The 20,069-nt window shown below is 47.6% G+C and overlaps 1 protein-coding gene across 4 annotated transcripts in view; it reads right to left on the bottom strand.

Annotated features, from left to right (window-relative positions):
• The window catches only part of cimip4 (ciliary microtubule inner protein 4), a 29,259-nt gene that overhangs the window by 6,517 nt on the left and 2,673 nt on the right, over nucleotides 1-20,069 (bottom strand). For 2 of the 4 annotated variants that reach the window (XM_085969614.1, XM_085969613.1), the window contains 4 exons: nucleotides 18,238-18,716; nucleotides 9,118-9,262; nucleotides 6,224-6,334; nucleotides 1,829-1,992 (listed from right to left, as the gene is read on the bottom strand). In XM_085969614.1, the coding sequence (XP_085825740.1) occupies nucleotides 1,910-1,992; nucleotides 6,224-6,334; nucleotides 9,118-9,262; nucleotides 18,238-18,716 (818 nt within the window). In that variant the 3' untranslated portion in view covers nucleotides 1,829-1,909. Of the gene's footprint in view, nucleotides 1-1,828; nucleotides 1,993-6,223; nucleotides 6,335-7,578; nucleotides 8,279-9,117; nucleotides 9,263-18,237; nucleotides 18,717-20,069 lie in introns of those variants that run through there. The other 2 variants (XM_085969616.1, XM_085969615.1) reach the window with 2 other exon arrangements.

The raw sequence follows: 20,069 nt of genomic DNA, 5'->3' as shown, positions 1-20,069 counted from the left end.
CCCCGCGGACCCCGCCGACCCCCCCGCGGACCCCGCCGGCCCCGACAACCGCCGACCCCGCCAACCGCCGACCCCCCCGCCGGCCCCCCCGCGGACCCCGCCGGCCCCGACCCCCGCCGACCTTACGCTGAGCGTCAGCGTAAGTCGTGCGCACGACCCCCCGCCGACCCCCCCGCGGACCCCCGCCGACCCACCTTCCGAAATCCGAAATTCTCCTTTATCCGAAACTCGGCTGGTCCCGAGGTTTTCGGATAAAGGATAGTCTACCTGTATTTTCTGTGGGGCATTGCCAAGTGGAGGCCAGACATCCCACTATGGGTAAAGAAAAGAACTACAGACGTTAAGGTGCAGCACAGACCCTTCACGTTTTCTATTCTGGGTGTGAGGTGGTCTTTGATAGCATTCCATCACACAGCCGGTCAGGTCATGAAGCCCAAGTGGCTTCAGCTGAAGGGAGGAAGTCTGCCCCAGGCTGAATCATAGAAGTTTACGGCACAGATTGAGGCCATTCGGCCCATCGTGTCTGTGCCGGCTGAAAAGGAGCGATCCAGCCTAATCTCACTTTCCAGCTCATGGTCCGTAGTCCTGTGGGTTACGGCAATGCAAGTGCATATCCAAGTAGTTTTTAAATGTGAGGAGGGTTTCTGCCTCTACCACCCTTTCAGGCAGTGAGTTCCAGACCCCCACCGCCCTCTGGGTGAAAAAAGTTCTCCTCAACTCCCCTCTAATCCTTCGACCAATTACTTTAAATGGATGACCCCTAGTTATTGACTTCTCTGCTAGAGGAAATAGGTCTTTCCTTTGCACTCTATCTAGGTCCCTCACAATTGTATACACCTCAATTAAATCTCCCCTCAGCCTCCTCTGTTCCAAAGGAAACAACCCCAGCCTATCCAATCTTTCCTCATAGCTAAAATTCCCCAGTCCTGGCAACATCCTCGTAAATCTCCTCTGTCCCCTCTCGAGTGCAATTACATCTACATATATCACTGCACTAAGCCCAAAAATAAAATGAAAATAGCTATGTGAAATTCATATCTCATGGCACTCACTGCATAAGACAAACTAACTCGGCAAAACAGTTCTTTAATCTTGATCAGGTCCCCAGCCTCTAGTTTTACATGAATACAAAAGCAAAATACCGCGGATGCTGGAAATCTGAATTAAGAACAGAAAATGCTGGAGATACTCAGGTCAGGCAGCATCTGTGGAGAGAGAAACAGAGTTAACGTTTCAGGTCGATGACCTTTATTAACAGCCTCCTCAGCCTGTCCTGCCACCTTCATAGATTTGTGTACGAACACCTCCAGGTATCTCTGTTCCAGCTCCCGACACTTGCTTAAAAACCCGTTCCAGCTCCCGACACTTGCTTAAAAACCTGTTCCATCTCCAACTTTTTCCAGTTCTGACGAAAGGTCATCGACCTGAAACGTTAACTCGGTTTCTCTCTCTCTCTCTCTCCACAGATGCCGCCCGACCGGCTGAGCGTTTCCTGCCTTTTCTCTTTTTGTTTCTAATTTTACGTTGTTGGGTAACTCAATTCCGGAGCCAGATGATCTTGGGTTTGATACCAGGAAGGATCCGGTCAGACTTTCATCCTTCCAAAGTAGGGGAAATGATTAACGGGTCTTTAGGAGGACGTGGGATGGGGACCTCAGGGATCAGGCCTCAGTCATATAGCTCCTTGCTGTTCAAGGGATGTAGGAAAGGGGGATCTGTGCCACACCAGATGTCCTCTGCCCAATAGAGACCAATGTCTGCGGGTGATTATCTTTCACTCTCATTTCTAACTTAAAATTGCACTCATTCAAAATTAAAGGAGACTGTATCACTAGGAATCCTTCATATATTGCACAGAACAGACAAAAGATAAGCAATTTTATTTCATTGTTTTATGTCCTTGGAAGTTCTAGGAATTCTCCAATTTTTTCTCCAGCTGCTCCAGTGCTTTCTTCATTTTCTGATTAACGATGTTCATCACAACCCAGCGACCTTAAAAAACGACAGACAGTCTTGCTAGTGTCAAGAGGCAAACGTGTGAATTGAATCATTTTCCTCAATCTATATTTTTTGAAATGAAGAAAAAAAGGGGGTGGTGGTGGGTTGGGGGGGGGGGGGATTCCCCTATTCGAAGATCTCTTCAACTCACTTGACGGTCTTTGGGGAAATCTCCAAGCCCTCCACCTCGCCCCCTGCACCCATCCCAAGAATAGGAACCTTACTGCCAGAAGAACTGGTTTGCCTATGTCCCCAAGTCCTGCTGGGCAGCACTCTGAAGACCAAGGGTTGGCCATTATTCACAATTTCATTATTCCCTTCAGAGCGACCAAGAGAAGGGCTAACAGCAGCCTGGGGCCACTCTCGTACCATTTCTGGGAGGCAAACTGCCGAGGTTCCACTCAACATATCCCCGGTCAAACAGCTGAGATCGCTGAACTGACCGTATGAGATTAAAGACTGGTAAACAGGGCCTGATCCCTCCAGGTGGCGCATTGTTTAAGGCAATGTTGTGTAGAACATAAGAAGAGCAGGAGTCGGCCATTCGGCCCCTCGAGCCTGCTCCGCCATTCAATAAGATCATGGCTGATCATCGACCATCAACTCCACTTTCCTGCCCGATCTCCATAACCCTCGATTCCCCTAGAGTCCAAAAATCTATCAATCTCAGCCTTGAATATACTCAAAGACTCAGCATTCACAGCCCTCTGGGGCAGAGATTTCCAAAGACTCACAACCCTCTGAGTGAAGAAATTCCTCCTCATCTCGGTCTTAAATGGCCGACCCCTTATCCTGAGACTATGCTCCCTAGTTCTAGACACTCCAGCCAGGGGGAAACAGCCTCTCAGCATCTACCCTGTCAATCCCCTTCAGAATCTTGTATGTTTCAATGAGATCACCTCTCATTCTTCTAAACTCCAGAGAGTATCGGCCCATTCTACACAATATCTCATCATAGGACAGCCCTCTCATCCCAGGAATCAATCTAGTGAACCTTCGCTGCACTGCCTCCAAGGCAAGTATATCCTTCCTCAGATAAGGAGACCAAAACTGTGCACAGTGCTCCAGGTGTGGTCTCACCAAGGCCCTGTACAATTGTAGCAAGACTTCCTTACTCTTATACTCCAAGCCCCTTGCAATAAAGGCCAACAGGCCATTTGCCTTCCTTATTGCTTGCTGTACCTGCATGCTAGCTTTCGGTGTTTCTTGCACGAGGACACCCAAATCTCTCTGAACACCAACATTTGAAAGTGTCTCACCATTTAAAAAATATTCTGTTTTTCTATTCTTCCTACCAAAGTGAATAACCTCACATTTCCCTACATTATACTCCATCTGCCACCTTACTGCCCACTCGCTTAGTCTATCTATATCCCTTTGCAGACTCTGTGTTCTCCTCACAGCTTACTGTCCCACCTAGCTTTGTATCATCAGCAAACTTGGATACATTACACTCGGTCCCTTCATCTAGGTCATTAATATAGATTGTAAATAGCTGGGGCCCCAGCACTGATCCTTGCGGCACCCCACTAGTTACAGCCTGACAACATGAAAAAGATCTGTTTATCCCTACTCTCTGTTTTCTGTCTGTTAACCAACCCTCTATCCACGCTACTATATTACCCCCAACCCCATGAGCCCTAATCTTGTGTAATAACCTTTTATGTGGCACTTTATCGAATGCCTTTTGGAAATCCAAATATACTACATCCACTGGTTCCCCTTTATCTACCCTACTAGTTACATCCTCAAAAACTCTAATAAATTTGTCAAACACAATTTCTCTTTCATAAAACCATGTTGACTCTGCCTAATCATGTTATGATTTTCTAAGTCTCGATACCACTTCCTTAACAATGGATTCCAGCATTTTCCCAACGACTGATGTCAGGCTAACTGGCCTGTAGTTCCCTGTTTTTTCTCTCCCTCCTTTCTTGAATAGCGGTGTTACATTTGCAACCTTCCAATCCGCTGGGACCATTCCAGAATCTAGGGAATTTTGGAAGATCAAAACCAGTGCATCCACTATCTCTTCAGCTATCTCTTTTAGAACCCTAGGATGTAGGCCGGCAGGTCCAGGGGATTTGTCGGCTTTTAGTCCCATTAGTTTTGTAGAGACAAAAGCAAAATACTGCGGATGCTGGAAATCTGAAATAAAAGAGAAAATGCTGGAAAACGCTCAACAGGTCAGGCAGCCTCTGTGGAAAGAGGAACAGTGTTAACGTTTCAGGTCTGTGACCTTTTTTCAGAACTGGAAGAAGTTAGAGATTTAACAGGTTTTAAGCAAATCTGGAGCCAGGGAAAGGGGGGGGCGGGGGGAAGGGGGGAGGCGGCAGGAATAGAACAAAAGGGAAGGTCTGTGATAGGGTGGACAGCAGGAGTGATTCAATCACACAAGGAATCAATCATATGCCCACCAGCCAGGGCGAATTCCAGATTGAAGTTTTTGGCTGGTATACACCTCAGCAATTTGGGAGGATGCGCGATTTAGCAGCAAGAATCATAGAATGATACAGCACAGAAGGAGGCCATTCGGCCCATCGTACCGGTGCTGGTTCTTTGAAAGAGCTCTCTAATTAGTCCCAGTCCCCTGCTCTTTCCCCGCAACCCTGCAAAATGTTCCCCTTCAAGTGTTTATCCAATTCCCTTTTGAAAGTTACTATTGAATCTGCCTCCACCGCCCTTTCAGGCAGCGCGTTCCAGATCACAACAACTCGCTGCGTAGAACAAAATCTCCTCATCTCCCCTCTGTTCTTTTGCCAAATACCTTAAATCTGTGCCCTCTGGTTCCCGACCCTCCTGCCAGTGTAAATACTTTCTCCCTATCTACTCTATCCAAACCCTTCATGATCTTGAACGCCTCTATTAAATCTCCCCTTAACTTTCTCTGCTCTAACAAGGATGTAATCTCATAAATGTGTGCTTTTACTTTAGTTTTATATTCAGAACTCAGTCAGGCTCAGGCAAGCTCTGCCACAGTCCTGCCTCACTGATTTATTTTTTCCTCCTCAGCTATGGGTAGCAACAACAACTTGTATTTATATAGCGCCTTTAATGTGGTAAAACGTCGCAAGGCGCTTCACAGGAGCGTTATCAGAGAAAATTTGACACCGAGCCACATAAGAAGAAATTAGGACAGGTGACCAAAAGCTTGGTCAAAGAGGTAGGGTTTAAGGAGAGTCTTAAAGGAGGAGAGGGGTAGAGAGGTTTAGGGAGGGAATTCCAGAGCCTAGGGCCTCGGCAGCTGAAGGCACGGCCGCCAATGGTGGAGCGATTAAAATCGGGGGCGTGCAAGAGACCAGAATTGGAGGAACGCAGAGATATCGGAGGGTTGTAGGGCTGGAGGAGATTGCAGGGATAGTGGGGGGGCGAGGCCTTGGAGGGATTTGAAAACCAAAGATGAGAATTTTAAAATACTTCATTCGTTCACCCTTCCCAGACTGGAATGCCAGCTGAGATCATCAATTGACCTGAATGGGAGATGGACAATGAAGCAGAAGACGGAGAGAGCGAGCGGGGGTAGGCGGGGGGGAAGGGGGGTGAAGCTGTTCCTTAAGAGTTCTGACAAAAGATCATCGACCTGAAACATCAGACCTGCCTTCCTCTCCCCACAGATGCTGCCTGACCTGCTGAGTGTTTGCAGCTTTTTATTTCAGACTATCCAGCATCTGCAGTATTCTGCTCTTTGCTCCCTTGGTGGTTTAGATGGAAAGACACCATCTCTGAGCCAGAAACTTCCCAGGTTCGACCCCCACCCTCCCACCCCCACCATCTCCCAACCTTTGCTGGCCCAGCCGATTTCAACAGAGGCAGCGGTGGGAGCGCCACAGTTGGCACAGCCGCCTAGGGTTGGGACGCAGTACCGAGGGCCAGAGTCTCTGCTCCTAACCAACGTCGGACGTACAGGGGCAAGAGCATCCACGGAGGACTCCTGTCATACAAAGAATGGGCACTTGGGTGCGGTTCGGGGGGGGGGGGAGGGTGGAGCTGACTGCTGCCTGTCGTAACAAAGCCCAACAATGGGTTAATTTCCTTCGAGGGGAGGGAAGTGAGGTCAGGGAAACATTTGGCAAGGAGGAGAAACAAGAGCCTCCTCCCACCAACTTTACTCATTCAGCTCCTAACAGATTGTTACAAGGCATCATTGACAGAGACCTGGAAGCGGGGAATAACATCGTGAGTCAGAAAACACATGGAGGGCAAGTGGTAAGAGGTTGTACTATACCCAATTCATCGGTCGTTCTGCCATGCCAATGTTCCGGGTCGTGTTTAAAGCGGTGAACCACCTCCTTTGTGTAGGTATCTTGTGCCTCACTCTTCCATTCACCTGAAAATCCTGGCATCACAAAATACAGCATTCACTTCAGTTCTCCACCCATACCAGAAGAATATACAATCCTGTCTGTAAAAGGGCTTTACCAATCATATACAATCCTGTCTGTAAAAGGGCTTTACCAATCATATACAATCCTGTCTGTAAAAGGGGCTTTACCAATCATATACAATCCTGTCTGTAAAAGGGACTTTACCAATCATATACAATCCTGTCTGTAAAAGGGGCTTTACCAATCATATACAATCCTGTCTGTAAAAGGGGCTTTACCAATCATATACAATCCTCTCTGTAAAAGGGGCTTTACCAATCATATACAATCCTGTCTGTAAAAGGGCTTTACCAATCATATACAATCCTGTCTGTAAAAGGGACTTTACCAATCATATACAATCCTGTCTGTAAAAGGGACTTTACCAATCATATACAATCCTGTCTGTAAAAGGGACTTTGCCAATCATATACAATCCTGTCTGTAAAAGGGACTTTACCAATCATATACAATCCTGTCTGTAAAAGGGACTTTACCAATCATATACAATCCTGTCTGTAAAAGGGCTTTACCAATCATATACAATCCTGTCTGTAAAAGGGACTTTACCAATCATATACAATCCTGTCTGTAAAAGGGACTTTACCAATCATATACAATCCTGTCTGTAAAAGGGACTTTACCAATCATATACAATCCTGTCTGTAAAAGGGACTTTACCAATCATATACAATCCTGTCTGTAAAAGGGACTTTACCAATCATATACAATCCTCTCTGTAAAAGGGACTTTACCAATCATATACAATCCTGTCTGTAAAAGGGACTTTACCAATCATATACAATCCTGTCTGTAAAAGGGACTTTACCAATCATATACAATCCTCTCTGTAAAAGGGGCTTTACCAATCATATACAATCCTGTCTGTAAAAGGGACTTTACCAATCATATACAATCCTCTCTGTAAAAGGGACTTTACCAATCATATACAATCCTGTCTGTAAAAGGGACTTTACCAATCATATACAATCCTCTCTGTAAAAGGGACTTTACCAATCATATACAATCCTCTCTGTAAAAGGGACTTTACCAATCATATACAATCCTGTCTGTAAAAGGGGCTTTACCAATCATATACAATCCTGTCTGTAAAAGGGACTTTACCAATCATATACAATCCTGTCTGTAAAAGGGACTTTACCAATCATATACAATCCTCTCTGTAAAAGGGGCTTTACCAATCATATACAATCCTCTCTGTAAAAGGGACTTTACCAATCATATACAATCCTCTCTGTAAAAGGGGCTTTACCAATCATATACAATCCTCTCTGTAAAAGGGGCTTTACCATCACCTTCTCAAGGGCAATTAGGGATGGGCAATAAATGCTAGGCCTTGCCAGTGACGCCCAGATCCCGTAAAAACAAATTTAAAAAAAAATTTCACTCGAGCACCTTAACCTCAATTTGCAAAAGAAAAACACAACTATTGAGTAACTTATCAGAGATTCACCTTCCCACTGAAAATGACATCAGAGTGGATACACAGCGATGCATCTAGTTTAATGGAGTTTAGAAAAAAAATGGTTGTTTCTCACCAACCCTTTCTGGTCCAAAACATCGAGTTCAAAATCCTCACTCATTCTCTCTTTTATAAATCCCTCCGTGGTCGCACCCTGCCCTATCTTTCAGCCCTATCTCCCGGCCCAGGCCCGACACTACTCTGACTTGCTGTGCCTCCCTCTCCCCACTTCCTTCAGCTCCACAAGTGACAGGGCCTTCAGCCGTCTCCGCCTGCCCTGTGGAACTCCTTCCCTAAACCATTCCGCCTTGCCAGTTCTCTCCCAATCTTCCGAAGCCTCCTCAAAACCCACCTTTTCAGTCATCTCTCCGTTCTCTTTTACGACCATTCACTCGGTGAAGCACCTTGGGACGTTCACCATTTTAAAAGCGCTCTATATAAACACAAATTGTTGCTGTGTCATCAAGGCACAATTATAAAGAAAGAACTTGCAATTATATAGTGCCTTTCACGGCCTCAGGACGTCCCAAAGCGCTTTACATAGTAACATAGAAAAATAGGAGCAGGAGTAGGCCATTCGGCCCTTCGAGCCTGCTCCGCCATTCAATATGATCATGGCTGATCCTCTATCTTAATATCTTGTTCCCGCTCTCTCCCCATACCCCTTGATGCCTTTTGTGTCTAGAAAGCTATCTGTCTCCTTCTTAAATATATTCAGTGACTTGGCCTCCACAGCCTCCTGTGGTAGAGAATTCCACAGGTTCACCACCCTCTGAGTGAAGAAATTTCTCCTCATCTCAGTCCTAAATGTCCTACCCCATATCCTGAGACTGTGACCCCTCGTTCTAGACCCCCAGCCAGGGGAAACATCCTCCCTGCATCCAGTCTGTCTAGCCCTGTCAGAATTTAATACGTTTCAATGAGATCCCCTCTCATTTTTCTAAACTCTAGTGAATACAGGCCTAGTCGACCCAATCTCTCCTCATACGACAGTCCTGCCATCCCAGGAATCAGTCTGGTGAACCTTCGCTGCACTCCCTCTATGCCAAGTATATCCTTTCTTAGGTAAGGAGACCAAACCTGCACACGGTACTCCAGGTGTGGTCTCACCAAGGGCCTGTATAACTTACAGCCAATGAAGTGCCTTATGTAGGAACAGGACATTTTCCCCTCCTCGTCAAGTGAATTACCTACACCAATGTTTTAGCAAGAACACAGTGAATGTTTTAAGTGAATATTTTATGTCAGACTTTTAGCAAGAATTGGCAGTACCTGGGAAGATGTTACATCGGAGAGGATAGCCTATCTTTTCGTACCAGTCTATATGATCAGTGCCGCTCTCCTGTGGCTGCATTGTGGAACCCTCAGCATCCGAGCTCTTTGATGGCCGCTCTTTCCGATTCAAAAACTTCTTAACCTTCACACAAACAACAATAAAAAGCAGGCCAGGGTGGCTGTATGAACAGATAAATCAAGTAATACATTTTTTCCCCCTCCAATTTTCCCTTGGGAGGCATGGAGTCACGTGGGGTACGGCTCCATTGGCATCAGTGACCAATTTTCGCGTGTGTGAACCCAGTGAGTGTCTGAGGCCATTACCCCATGGGGGGCATCACAACTGAGCCAATCCGAAGCTCATTTAATGTCGACATACCCCAGTTCCTGATCGGCCCTTTACTAAAATGCTGCTTTTGTCATTTTCGTAATTTCCTCATGCACTTATCCGGCGATTAAAAACCAGAAACAGCCTTAAAATGTACAGAAGTATCACAATTGTGACGCAGTTTAACAAAACACTGTCCTATTTCGTAGCTACTTGTTGGAGAGACAGAAAGAAAGACAAAAAGAGACACAAAGAAAGACACAAAGAGAGAGAGCTAGCAAGAGGGGAAAGGGAAAACAAGAGAAAAGCGAGAGAGAAAAGCGAGAGAGAAAAGCGAGAGGGAGGGGGAGGGCGAAGGAGTGCGAGCGAGGGAGCGTGAGCGGGAGAGAGCGAGCGGGCGAGATCGAGCGAGCGAGCGAGCGAGCGGGATCGAGCGAGCGGGAGAGAGCGATCGAGCGAGCGGGAGAGAGCGATCGAGAGAGAGCGAGAGAGACATATCGAGAGAGCGAGAGAGAGATATCGAGAAAACGAGAGAGAGATATCGAGAAAGCGAGAGCGAGATATCGAGAAAGCGAGAGCGAGAGATATCGAGAAAGCGAGAGCGAGAGATATCGAGAAAGCGAGAGCGAGAGATCGAGAAAGCGAGAGCGAGAGATCGAGAAAGCGAGAGCGAGAGAGAGAGATCGAGAAAGCGAGAGCGAGAGATCGAGAAAGCGAGAGCGAGAGATCGAGAAAGCGAGAGCGAGAGATCGAGAAAGCGAGAGCGAGAGATCGAGAAAGCGAGAGCGAGAGATCGAGAAAGCGAGAGAGATCGAGAAAGCGAGAGCGAGAGATCGAGAAAGCGAGAGCGAGAGATCGAGAAAGCGAGAGAGAGAGATCGAGAAAGCGAGAGAGAGAGAGATCGAGAAAGCGAGAGCGAGAGATCGAGAAAGCGAGAGCGAGAGATCGAGAAAGCGAGAGCGAGAGATCGAGAAAGCGAGGGAGATCGCGAAAGCGAGAGAGATCGCGAAAGCGAGAGAGATCGCGAAAGCGAGAGAGAGATCGCGAAAGCGAGAGAGATCGAGAAAGCGAGAGAGAGAGATCGAGAAAGCGAGAGAGAGATATCGAGAAAGCGAGAGAGAGATATCGAGAAAGCGAGAGAGAGATATCGAGAAAGCGAGAGCGAGATATCGAGAAAGCGAGAGCGAGAGATATCGAGAAAGCGAGAGCGAGAGATCGAGAAAGCGAGAGCGAGAGAGCGAGAGCGAGAGATCGAGAAAGCGAGAGCGAGAGATCGAGAAAGCGAGAGCGAGAGATCGAGAAAGCGAGAGCGAGAGATCGAGAAAGCGAGAGCGAGAGATCGAGAAAGCGAGAGCGAGAGATCGAGAAAGCGAGAGCGAGAGATCGAGAAAGCGAGAGAGATCGAGAAAGCGAGAGCAAGAGATCGAGAAAGCGAGAGCAAGAGATCGAGAAAGCGAGAGAGAGAGATCGAGAAAGCGAGAGAGAGATCGAGAAAGCGAGAGCGAGAGATCGAGAAAGCGAGAGCGAGAGATCGAGAAAGCGAGGGAGATCGCGAAAGCGAGAGAGATCGCGAAAGCGAGAGAGAGATCGCGAAAGCGAGAGAGATCGAGAAAGCGAGAGAGAGAGATCGAGAAAGCGAGAGAGATCGAGAAAGCGAGAGAGAGAGAGATCGAGAAAGCGAGAGGGAGAGATCGAGAAAGCGAGAGAGAGAGAGATCGAGAAAGCGAGAGGGAGAGATCGAGAAAGCGAGAGAGAGAGATCGAGAAAGCGAGAGAGAGAAAGCGAGAGAGAGAGAGAGAAAGCGAGAGAGAGAGAGAAAGCGAGAGAGAGAGAAAGCGAGAGAGATCGAGAAAGCGAGAGAGAGAGATCAAGAAAGCGAGAGAGAGGTCGAGAAAGCGAGAGAGAGATAGAGAAAGCGAGAGAGAGATAGAGAAAGCGAGAGAGAGATAGAGAAAGCGAGAGAGAGATATCGAGAAAGCGAGAGATATCGAGAAAGCGAGAGAGAGATATCGAGAAAGCGAGAGATATCGAGAAAGCGAGAGAGAGATATCGAGAAAGCGAGAGATAGAGAAAGCGAGAGAGAGATCGAGAAAGCGAGAGAGAGATCGAGAAAGCGAGAGAGAGATCGAGAAAGCGAGAGAGAGATCGAGAAAGCGAGAGAGAGATCGAGAAAGCGAGAGATCGAGAAAGCGAGAGAGAGAGAAAGCGAGAGCGAGATATCGAGAAAGCGAGAGCGAGAGATCGAGAAAGCGAGAGGGAGAGATCGAGAAAGCGAGAGCGAGAGATCGAGAAAGCGAGAGCGAGAGAGAGAAAGCGAGAGCGAGACATCGAGAAAGCGAGAGATCGAGAAAGCGAGAGCGAGAGATCGAGAAAGCGAGAGCGAGAGATCGAGAAAGCGAGAGCGAGAGATCGAGAAAGCGAGAGCGAGAGATCGAGAAAGCGAGAGCGAGAGATCGAGAAAGCGAGAGCGAGAGATCGAGAAAGCGAGAGCGAGAGATCGAGAAAGCGAGAGAGATCGAGAAAGCGAGAGCGTGAGAGATCGAGAAAGCGAGAGCGAGAGATCGAGAAAGCGAGAGAGAGAGATCGAGAAAACGAGAGATCGAGAAAGCGAGAGAGAGAGAGATCGAGAAAGCGAGAGCGAGAGATCGAGAAAGCGAGAGATCGCGAAAGCGAGAGAGAGATCGCGAAAGCGAGAGAGATCGAGAAAGCGAGAGAGAGAGATCGAGAAAGCGAGAGAGAGAGAGAGAGAAAGCGAGAGAGAGAGAGAGAGAAAGCGAGAGAGAGAGATCGAGAAAGCGAGAGAGATTGAGAAAGCGAGAGAGAGAGATCGAGAAAGCGAGAGAGAGAGATCGAGAAAGCGAGAGAGAGAGATCGAGAAAGCGAGAGAGAGAAAGCGAGAGAGAGAGAGAGAAAGCGAGAGAGAGAGAGAAAGCGAGAGAGAGAGAAAGCGAGAGAGATCGAGAAAGCGAGAGAGATCGAGAAAGCGAGAGAGAGGTCGAGAAAGCGAGAGAGAGATATCGAGAAAGCGAGAGAGAGAGATAGAGAAAGCGAGAGAGAGATAGAGAAAGCGAGAGAGAGAAAGAGAAAGCGAGAGAGAGAGAGAGAAAGCGAGAGAGAGGTCGAGAAAGCGAGAGAGAGATATCGAGAAAGTGAGAGAGAGATATCGAGAAAGCGAGAGAGAGATATCGAGAAAGCGAGAAAGAGATCGAGAAAGCGAGAGAGAGATCGAGAAAGCGAGAGAGATCGAGAAAGCGAGAGAGAGATCGAGAAAGCGAGAGAGAGATCGAGAAAGCGAGAGAGAGATCGAGAAAGCGAGAGAGAGATCGAGAAAGCGAGAGAGAGATCGAGAAAGCGAGAGAGATCGAGAAAGCGAGAGATAGAGAAAGCGAGAGAGAGAGAAAGCGAGAGAGAGATAGAGAAAGCGAGAGAGAGATAGAGAAAGCGAGAGAGAGATAGAGAAAGCGAGAGAGATAGAGAAAGCGAGAGAGAGATAGAGAAAGCGAGAGAGAGATAGAGAAAGCGAGAGATAGAGAAAGCGAGAGAGAGATAGAGAAAGCGAGAGAGAGATAGAGAAAGCGAGAGAGAGATAAAGCGAGAGAGAGATAGAGAAAGCGAGAGGGAGATAGAGAAAGCGAGAGGGAGATAGAGAAAGCGAGAGGGAGATATCGAGAAAGCGAGAGGGAGATATCGAGAAAGCGAAAGAGAGATCGAGAAAGCGAGAGAGAGATCGAGAAAGCGAGAGAGAGATCGAGAAAGCGAGAGAGAGATCGAGAAAGCGAGAGAGAGATCGAGAAAGCGAGAGATCGAGAAAGCGAGAGAGAGATCGAGAAAGCGAGAGAGAGATCGAGAAAGCGAGAGAGAGATCGAGAAAGCGAGAGAGATCGAGAAAGCGAGAGAGAGATCGAGAAAGCGAGAGAGATCGAGAAAGCGAGAGAGAGATCGAGAAAGCGAGAGAGAGATCGAGAAAGCGAGAGAGAGATATCGAGAAAGCGAGAGAGATATCGAGAAAGCGAGAGAGAGATATCGAGAAAGAGAGAGATAGAGAAAGCGAGAGAGAGATAGAGAAAGCGAGAGAGAGATAGAGAAAGCGAGAGAGAGATAGAGAAAGCGAGAGAGAGATAGAGAAAGCGAGAGAGAGATAGAGAAAGCGAGAGAGAGATAGAGCAAGCGAGAGAGAGAGAAAGCGAGAGAGAGATAGAGAAAGCGAGAGGGAGATAGAGAAAGCGAGAGGGAGATATCGAGAAAGCGAGAGAGAGATCGAGAAAGCGAGAGAGAGATCGAGCAAACGAGAGAGAGATCGAGAAAGCGAGAGAGAGATCGAGAAAGCGAGAGAGAGATCGAGAAAGCGAGAGATCGAGAGAGAGAGAGATCGAGAAAGCGAGAGAGAGATCGAGAAAGCGAGAGAGAGATCGAGAAAGCGAGAGAGAGATCGAGAAAGCGAGAGAGAGATCGAGAAAGCGAGAGAGATCGAGAAAGCGAGAGAGATCGAGAAAGCGAGAGAGAGATCGAGAAAGCGAGAGAGATCGAGAAAGCGAGAGAGATCGAGAAAGCGAGAGAGAGATCGAGAAAGCGAGAGAGATCGAGAAAGCGAGAGAGAGATATCGAGAAAGCGAGAGAGATAGAGAAAGCGAGAGAGAGATAGAGAAAGCGAGAGATATCGAGAAAGCGAGAGAGAGAGATCGAGAAAGCGAGAGAGAGAAAGCGAGAGAGAGAAAGCGAGAGAGAGAAAGCGAGAGAGAGAAAGCGAGAGAGATCGAGAAAGCGAGAGAGAGATCGAGAAAGCGAGAGAGAGATCGAGAAAGCGAGAGATAGAGAAAGCGAGAGAGAAAGCGAGAGAGAGATAGAGAAAGCGAGAGCGAGATCGAGAAAGCGAGAGAGAGATAGAGAAAGCGAGAGAGAGTTAGAGAAAGCGAGAGAGAGATAGAGAAAGCGAGAGAGAGATAGAGAAAGCGAGAGAGAGATAGAGAAAGCGAGACAGAGATAGAGAAAGCGAGAGAGAGATAGAGAAAGCGAGAGGGAGAGAGAGAAAGCGAGAGAGAGATCGAGAAAACGAGAGAGAGATCGAGGAAGCGAGAGAGAGAGAAAGCGAGAGAGAGAGAAAGCGAGAGAGAGATCGAGAGATCGAGAAAGCGAGAGAGAGATCGAGAAAGCGAGAGAGAGATCGAGAAAGCGAGAGATCGAGAAAGCGAGAGAGAGATCGAGAAAGCGAGAGAGAGATCGAGAAAGCGAGAGATCGAGAAAGCGAGAGAGAGATCGAGAAAGCGAGAGAGAGATCGAGAAAGCGAGAGAGAGATCGAGAAAGCGAGAGAGAGATCGAGAAAGCGAGAGAGCGATCGAGAAAGCGAGAGAGATCGAGAAAGCGAGAGAGAGAGATCGAGAAAGCGAGAGAGAGATCGAGAAAGCGAGAGAGAGATCGAGAAAGCGAGAGAGAGATCGAGAAAGCGAGAGAGAGATCGAGAAAGCGAGAGAGAGATAGAGAAAGCGAGAGAGAGATAGAGAAAGCGAGAGAGAGATATCGAGAAAGCGAGAGGGAGATATCGAGAAAGCGAGAGAGAGATCGAGAAAGCGAGAGAGAGATCGAGAAAGCGAGATAGAGAAAGCGAGAGAGAGAAAGCGAGATCGAGAAAGCGAGAGAGAGATCGAGAAAGCGAGAGAGAGATCGAGAAAGCGAGAGAGAGATCGAGAAAGCGAGAGAGAGATCGAGAAAGCGAGAGAGATATCGAGAAAGCGAGAGAGATCGAGAAAGCGAGAGAGAGAGATCGAGAAAGCGAGAGAGAGAGATCGAGAAAGCGAGAGAGATCGAGAAAGCGAGAGAGAGAGATCGAGAAAGCGAGAGAGAGATCGAGAAAGCGAGAGAGATCGAGAAAGCGAGAGAGAGAGATCGAGTAAGCGAGAGAGATCGAGAAAGCGAGAGAGAGATATCGAGAAAGCGAGAGAGAGATAGAGAAAGCGAGAGAGAGATAGCGAGAAAGCGAGAGAGATATCGAGAAAGCGAGAGAGAGATATCGAGAAAGCGAGAGAGAGATATCGAGAAAGCGAGAGATATCGAGAAAGCGAGAGAGAGATAGAGAAAGCGAGAGAGAGATAGAGAAAGCGAGAGAGAGATGTCGAGAAAGCGAGAGATAGAGAAAGCGAGAGAGATAGAGAAAGCGAGAGAGATAGAGAAAGCGAGAGATATCGAGAAAGCGAGAGAGAGATATCGAGAAAGCGAGAGATAGAGAAAGCGAGAGATATCGAGAAAGCGAGAGAGAGATATCGAGAAAGCGAGAGAGATCGAGAAAGCGAGAGAGAGATATCGAGAAAGCGAGAGAGATATCGAGAAAGCGAGAGCGATCGAGAAAGCGAGAGCGATCGAGAAAGCGAGAGAGAGAGATCGAGAAAGCGAGAGAGAGATCGAGAAAGCGAGAGAGAGATCGCGAAAGCGAGAGAGATCGCGAAAGCGAGAGATCGAGAAAGCGAGAGAGATCGAGAAAGCGAGAGAGAGAGAGAGATCGAGAAAGCGAGAGAAAGCGAGAGAGAGAAAGCGAGAGAGAGAGAAAGCGAGAGAGATCGAGAAAGCGAGAGAGAGAGATCGAGAAAGCGAGAGAGAGATCGAGAAAGCGAGAGAGATCGAGAAAGCGAGAGAGAGGTCGAGAAAGCGAGAGAGAGGTCGAGAAAGCGAGAGAGAGGTCGAGAAAGCGAGAGAGAGATATCGAGAAAGCGAGAGAGGTATCGAGAAAGCGAGAGAGGTATCGAGAAAGCGAGAGAGAGATAGAGAAAGCGAGAGAGAGATAGAGAAAGCGAGAGAGATATCGAGAAAGCGAGAGAGAGATAGAGAAAGCGAGAGATAGAGAAAGCGAGAGAGAGAGATAGAGAAAGCGAGAGAGATAGAGAAAGCGAGAGAGAGATAGAGAAAGCGAGAGAGAGATAGAGAAAGCGAGAGAGAGAGATAAAGCGAGAGATAGAGAAAGCGAGAGAGAGATAGAGAAAGCGAGAGATAGAGAAAGCGAGAGAGAGATAGAGAAAGCGAGAGAGAGAGAAAGCGAGAGATATATCGAGAAAGCGAGAGATGTATCGAGAAAGCGAGAGAGATATCGAGAAAGCGAGAGAGATATCGAGAAAGCGAGAGAGATATCGAGAAAGCGAGAGAGATAACGAGAAAGCGAGAGAGAGATATCGAGAAAGCGAGAGAGAGATATCGAGAAAGCGAGAGAGGTAGAGAAAGCGAGAGATATCGAGAAAGCGAGAGAGATCGAGAAAGCGAGATATAGAAAGCGAGAGAGATATCGAGAAAGCTAGAGAGAGATATCGAGAAAGCGAGAGATATCGAGAAAGCGAGAGAGAGATATCGAGAAAGCGAGAGAGATATCGAGAAAGCGAGAGAGAGATATCGAGAAAGCGAGAGAGATATCGAGAAAGCGAGAGAGATATCGAGAAAGCGAGAGAGATATCGAGAAAGCGAGAGATATCGAGAAAGCGAGAGATATCGAGAAAGCGAGAGATAGAGAAAGCGAGAGAGAGATATCGAGAAAGCGAGAGAGAGATCGAGAAAGCGAGAGAGAGATATCGAGAAAGCGAGAGAGAGATATCGAGGAAGCGAGAGAGATAGAGAAAGCGAGAGAGATATCGAGAAAGCGAGAGAGAGATCGAGAAAGCGAGAGAGAGATATCGAGAAAGCGAGAGAGAGATATCGAGAAAGCGAGAGAGAGATAGAGAAAGCGAGAGAGATATCGAGAAAGCGAGAGAGAGATCGAGAAAGCGAGAGAGAGATAGAGAAAGCGAGAGAGAGATATCGAGAATGCGAGATAGAGAAAGCGAGAGAGAGATATCGAGAAAGAGATCGAGAGAAAGCAAGAGAGAGATCGAGAAAGCGAGAGAGAGATTGAGAGAAAGCGAGAGCGAGAGAGAGAGAGAGAGAGAGAGAGAGAGAGAGAAAGCGAGAGAGAGAAAAAAAGACAAAACTATTCCCCGGTGCAGAATAGATTCCCAGTAAAAGTAGTTGATAATTAATTCCTTCCAAAAAGGTGCTCGATGAATCAGTTGCCAATGGGACTGGAGATTTACAGGGACAGCTGTAGTCTAATATGAGCATATACTGTATAGACCATATTGATTTTCTGTTCACCATGGGGGGGGTGGCAGGTGGAGGGAAGATGTTGTCCTGAACATGGCAGGTCACGGTTTAATACTGAAGGTTTCGTATGTATTCTATAATTTGGCTTAATGACCTTGGAGGATCTAGGAATACTTATGCAGAGCTTTCCCTCAGACTCAACTTCTTGGAGTAAAGGAGGGGAGTTATGTTTGGAGGTGTTTAAAACCATGAAGGGTTTAGACAGAGTAAATGAGGAGAAACTGTTTCCAATGGCTGAAGGGTCGATAACCAGAGGACACAGATTTAAGGTGATTGGCAAAAGAACCAGAGGCGACTTGAGGAAAAACCTTTTTAAGCAACGAGTGGTGAGGATTTGGAATGCGCTGCCTGATAGGGTGGTAGATACAGATTCAACAGTAGCTTTCAAAAGGGAATTGGATAAATACTTGAAGGAGAAACAATTGCAGGGATCTGGGGAAAGAGCGAGGGGAGTGGGACTGACTGGATTGCTCTTCGAAAGAGCCGGCGCAGACTCGATGGGCCGAATGGCCTCCTTCTGTGCTGTTCTATTCTACGAGACAAGTCAAATAAGGGACAGTAGACAAAAGGAAGAGCAAATAAAAAGAGGGGAGAAAAAGGGCTTGCGAGTTTGGACAATTGGGATTTACTGTGTTACAAGTAGAAGCCAGCGATACAAGTGTTCTTTCCAACTAACCTCGTCATTCGTTAGGACCTCATCCACAACTTGGCTCCCAAACTTATGCTTAATATTTAGGGGAATTACACACTCCTCTTCTCGGCTCGGAAGCCGCTCTGGAGTCTCGGACAATGGTGATTGCATGCCAGACATCTCTCTTTGCACAGGGACCATCTCGTTGTCGATTTGCCTCTCGCTGATGCTTCCATCAGGGCTGAGGGCCATTGCTTCGTGATGCTTCCTTGGTCCAGGCTTGCAAACACAGGGCGAGCCAGGTGTGATTTCAAGTTTGGTGCCGCTTGTCCTCTTGGCGCTTTTTGTTTTTGATCTCAACATTCTCTCGGAATCAAGGCAGCTCCACTGTGCCGCTTTAGGAGTGCCGACTGGTTCTCTGCAAAGTTTGCCCCTGCTTTGTGCCAACTGAGGCACTGGTTGCTGATAAGGCTGGGCATGGGCATCACTTGACTTATCAACAAGTTGTTGTTCCTCAGATAGCCCTGAAATTCAGAAGAGGAATCATTTAGGAACTGGGCAGCACACTGGGTTACGTAATTTCCTTTCAACGGAGGAAATTGGGTTTGAAATATTTTTGGGGGATGTGGGCGTCGCTGGCAAGGCCAGCATTTATTGCCCATCCCTAATTGCCCTCGAGAAGAGGGTGGTGACAACTGAGTGGCTTGCTAGACCATTTCAGAGGGCAGTTAAGAGTCAACCACATTGCTGTGGGTCTGGAGTCACATATAGGACAGACCGGGTAAGGACGGCAGATTTCCTTCCCTAAAGGACATTAGTGAACCAGATGGGGTTTTATGACTGATACTAGCTTTTTATTGAATTTAAATTCCCCAGCTGCCATGGTGGGATTTGAACTCAAGTCTCCGGATCATTAGTCCAGTAACATAACCAATATGCTACTGTTCCCTATAATTATTTGATTATTGATTGACTGATTCTCTTTTTCTGCCCTTGGCCAAATGTGAGGTTCTTGCCTCCTACATGGAGTTTGACCAGTCTAAAACAGTTACCCGGCCCCCCTAGGGAAAAGTACCCAACACAAGCCAATGGGGAGCACGCTTGATTTGTACTGCATCCATATGGGCAGCACGGTGGCATAGTGGTTAGCACTGTTGCTTCACAGCGCCAGGGACCCGGGTTCGAATCCGGCCTCGGGCGACTGTCTGTGTGGAGTTTGCACATTCTCCCTGTGTTTACGTGGGTTTCCTACGGGTGCTCCGGTTTCCTCCCACAGTCCAAAGATGTGCGGGTTAGGTTGATTGGCTATGATAAATTGACCCTTAGTGTTAGGGGGAGTAAATACGTGGGGTTACGGGGATAGGGTGGGATATGTGTTGGTGTAGGGGTTACGGGGATCGGGTGGGATATGTGTCGGTGCAGGCTCGATAGGCCGAAATGGCCTCTATCTGCACTGTGGGGTTTCTGTGGAAGCGCTACGATACATATGACCCACACTATATCTGACCTACCTGAGCAAGCACCTCAGGGCATTCTCATGCACTGGAAGGCTTGGACATCAGGTATTTCTTCAAAATAGTGCCACGGGATCTTTTTCATCCAACTGAGAGCAGACAGGGCCTCGGTTTAACATCTCATCCGATGGACGGCTCCTCCGACAGTGCAGCGCTCCCTCAGTACTGCACTGGGAGCGTCAGCCTACATTTTGTGCTCGAGTCTCAGGAGTGGGACTTGAACCCACAACCTTCTGACTCAGAGGCGAGAGTGCTACCCACTGAGCCACGGCTGACAAGCACAAGGATGAGCCATTGAACCAAGGTCCTATGGAGCGGTAACTGCACTGCAACAAAAATTGAAATTGGGAATTCAACGGTGTG

Source organism: Somniosus microcephalus, chromosome 28 (assembly GCF_052327205.1).
Source record: "Somniosus microcephalus isolate GS21.2 chromosome 28, FLI_Smic_1.0, whole genome shotgun sequence".
In the NCBI taxonomy this organism is placed as follows: domain Eukaryota; kingdom Metazoa; phylum Chordata; class Chondrichthyes; order Squaliformes; family Somniosidae; genus Somniosus; species Somniosus microcephalus.
The sequence above is the reverse complement of the archived record's forward strand: the minus strand, read 5'-3'. Positions and strand labels throughout refer to the sequence as shown.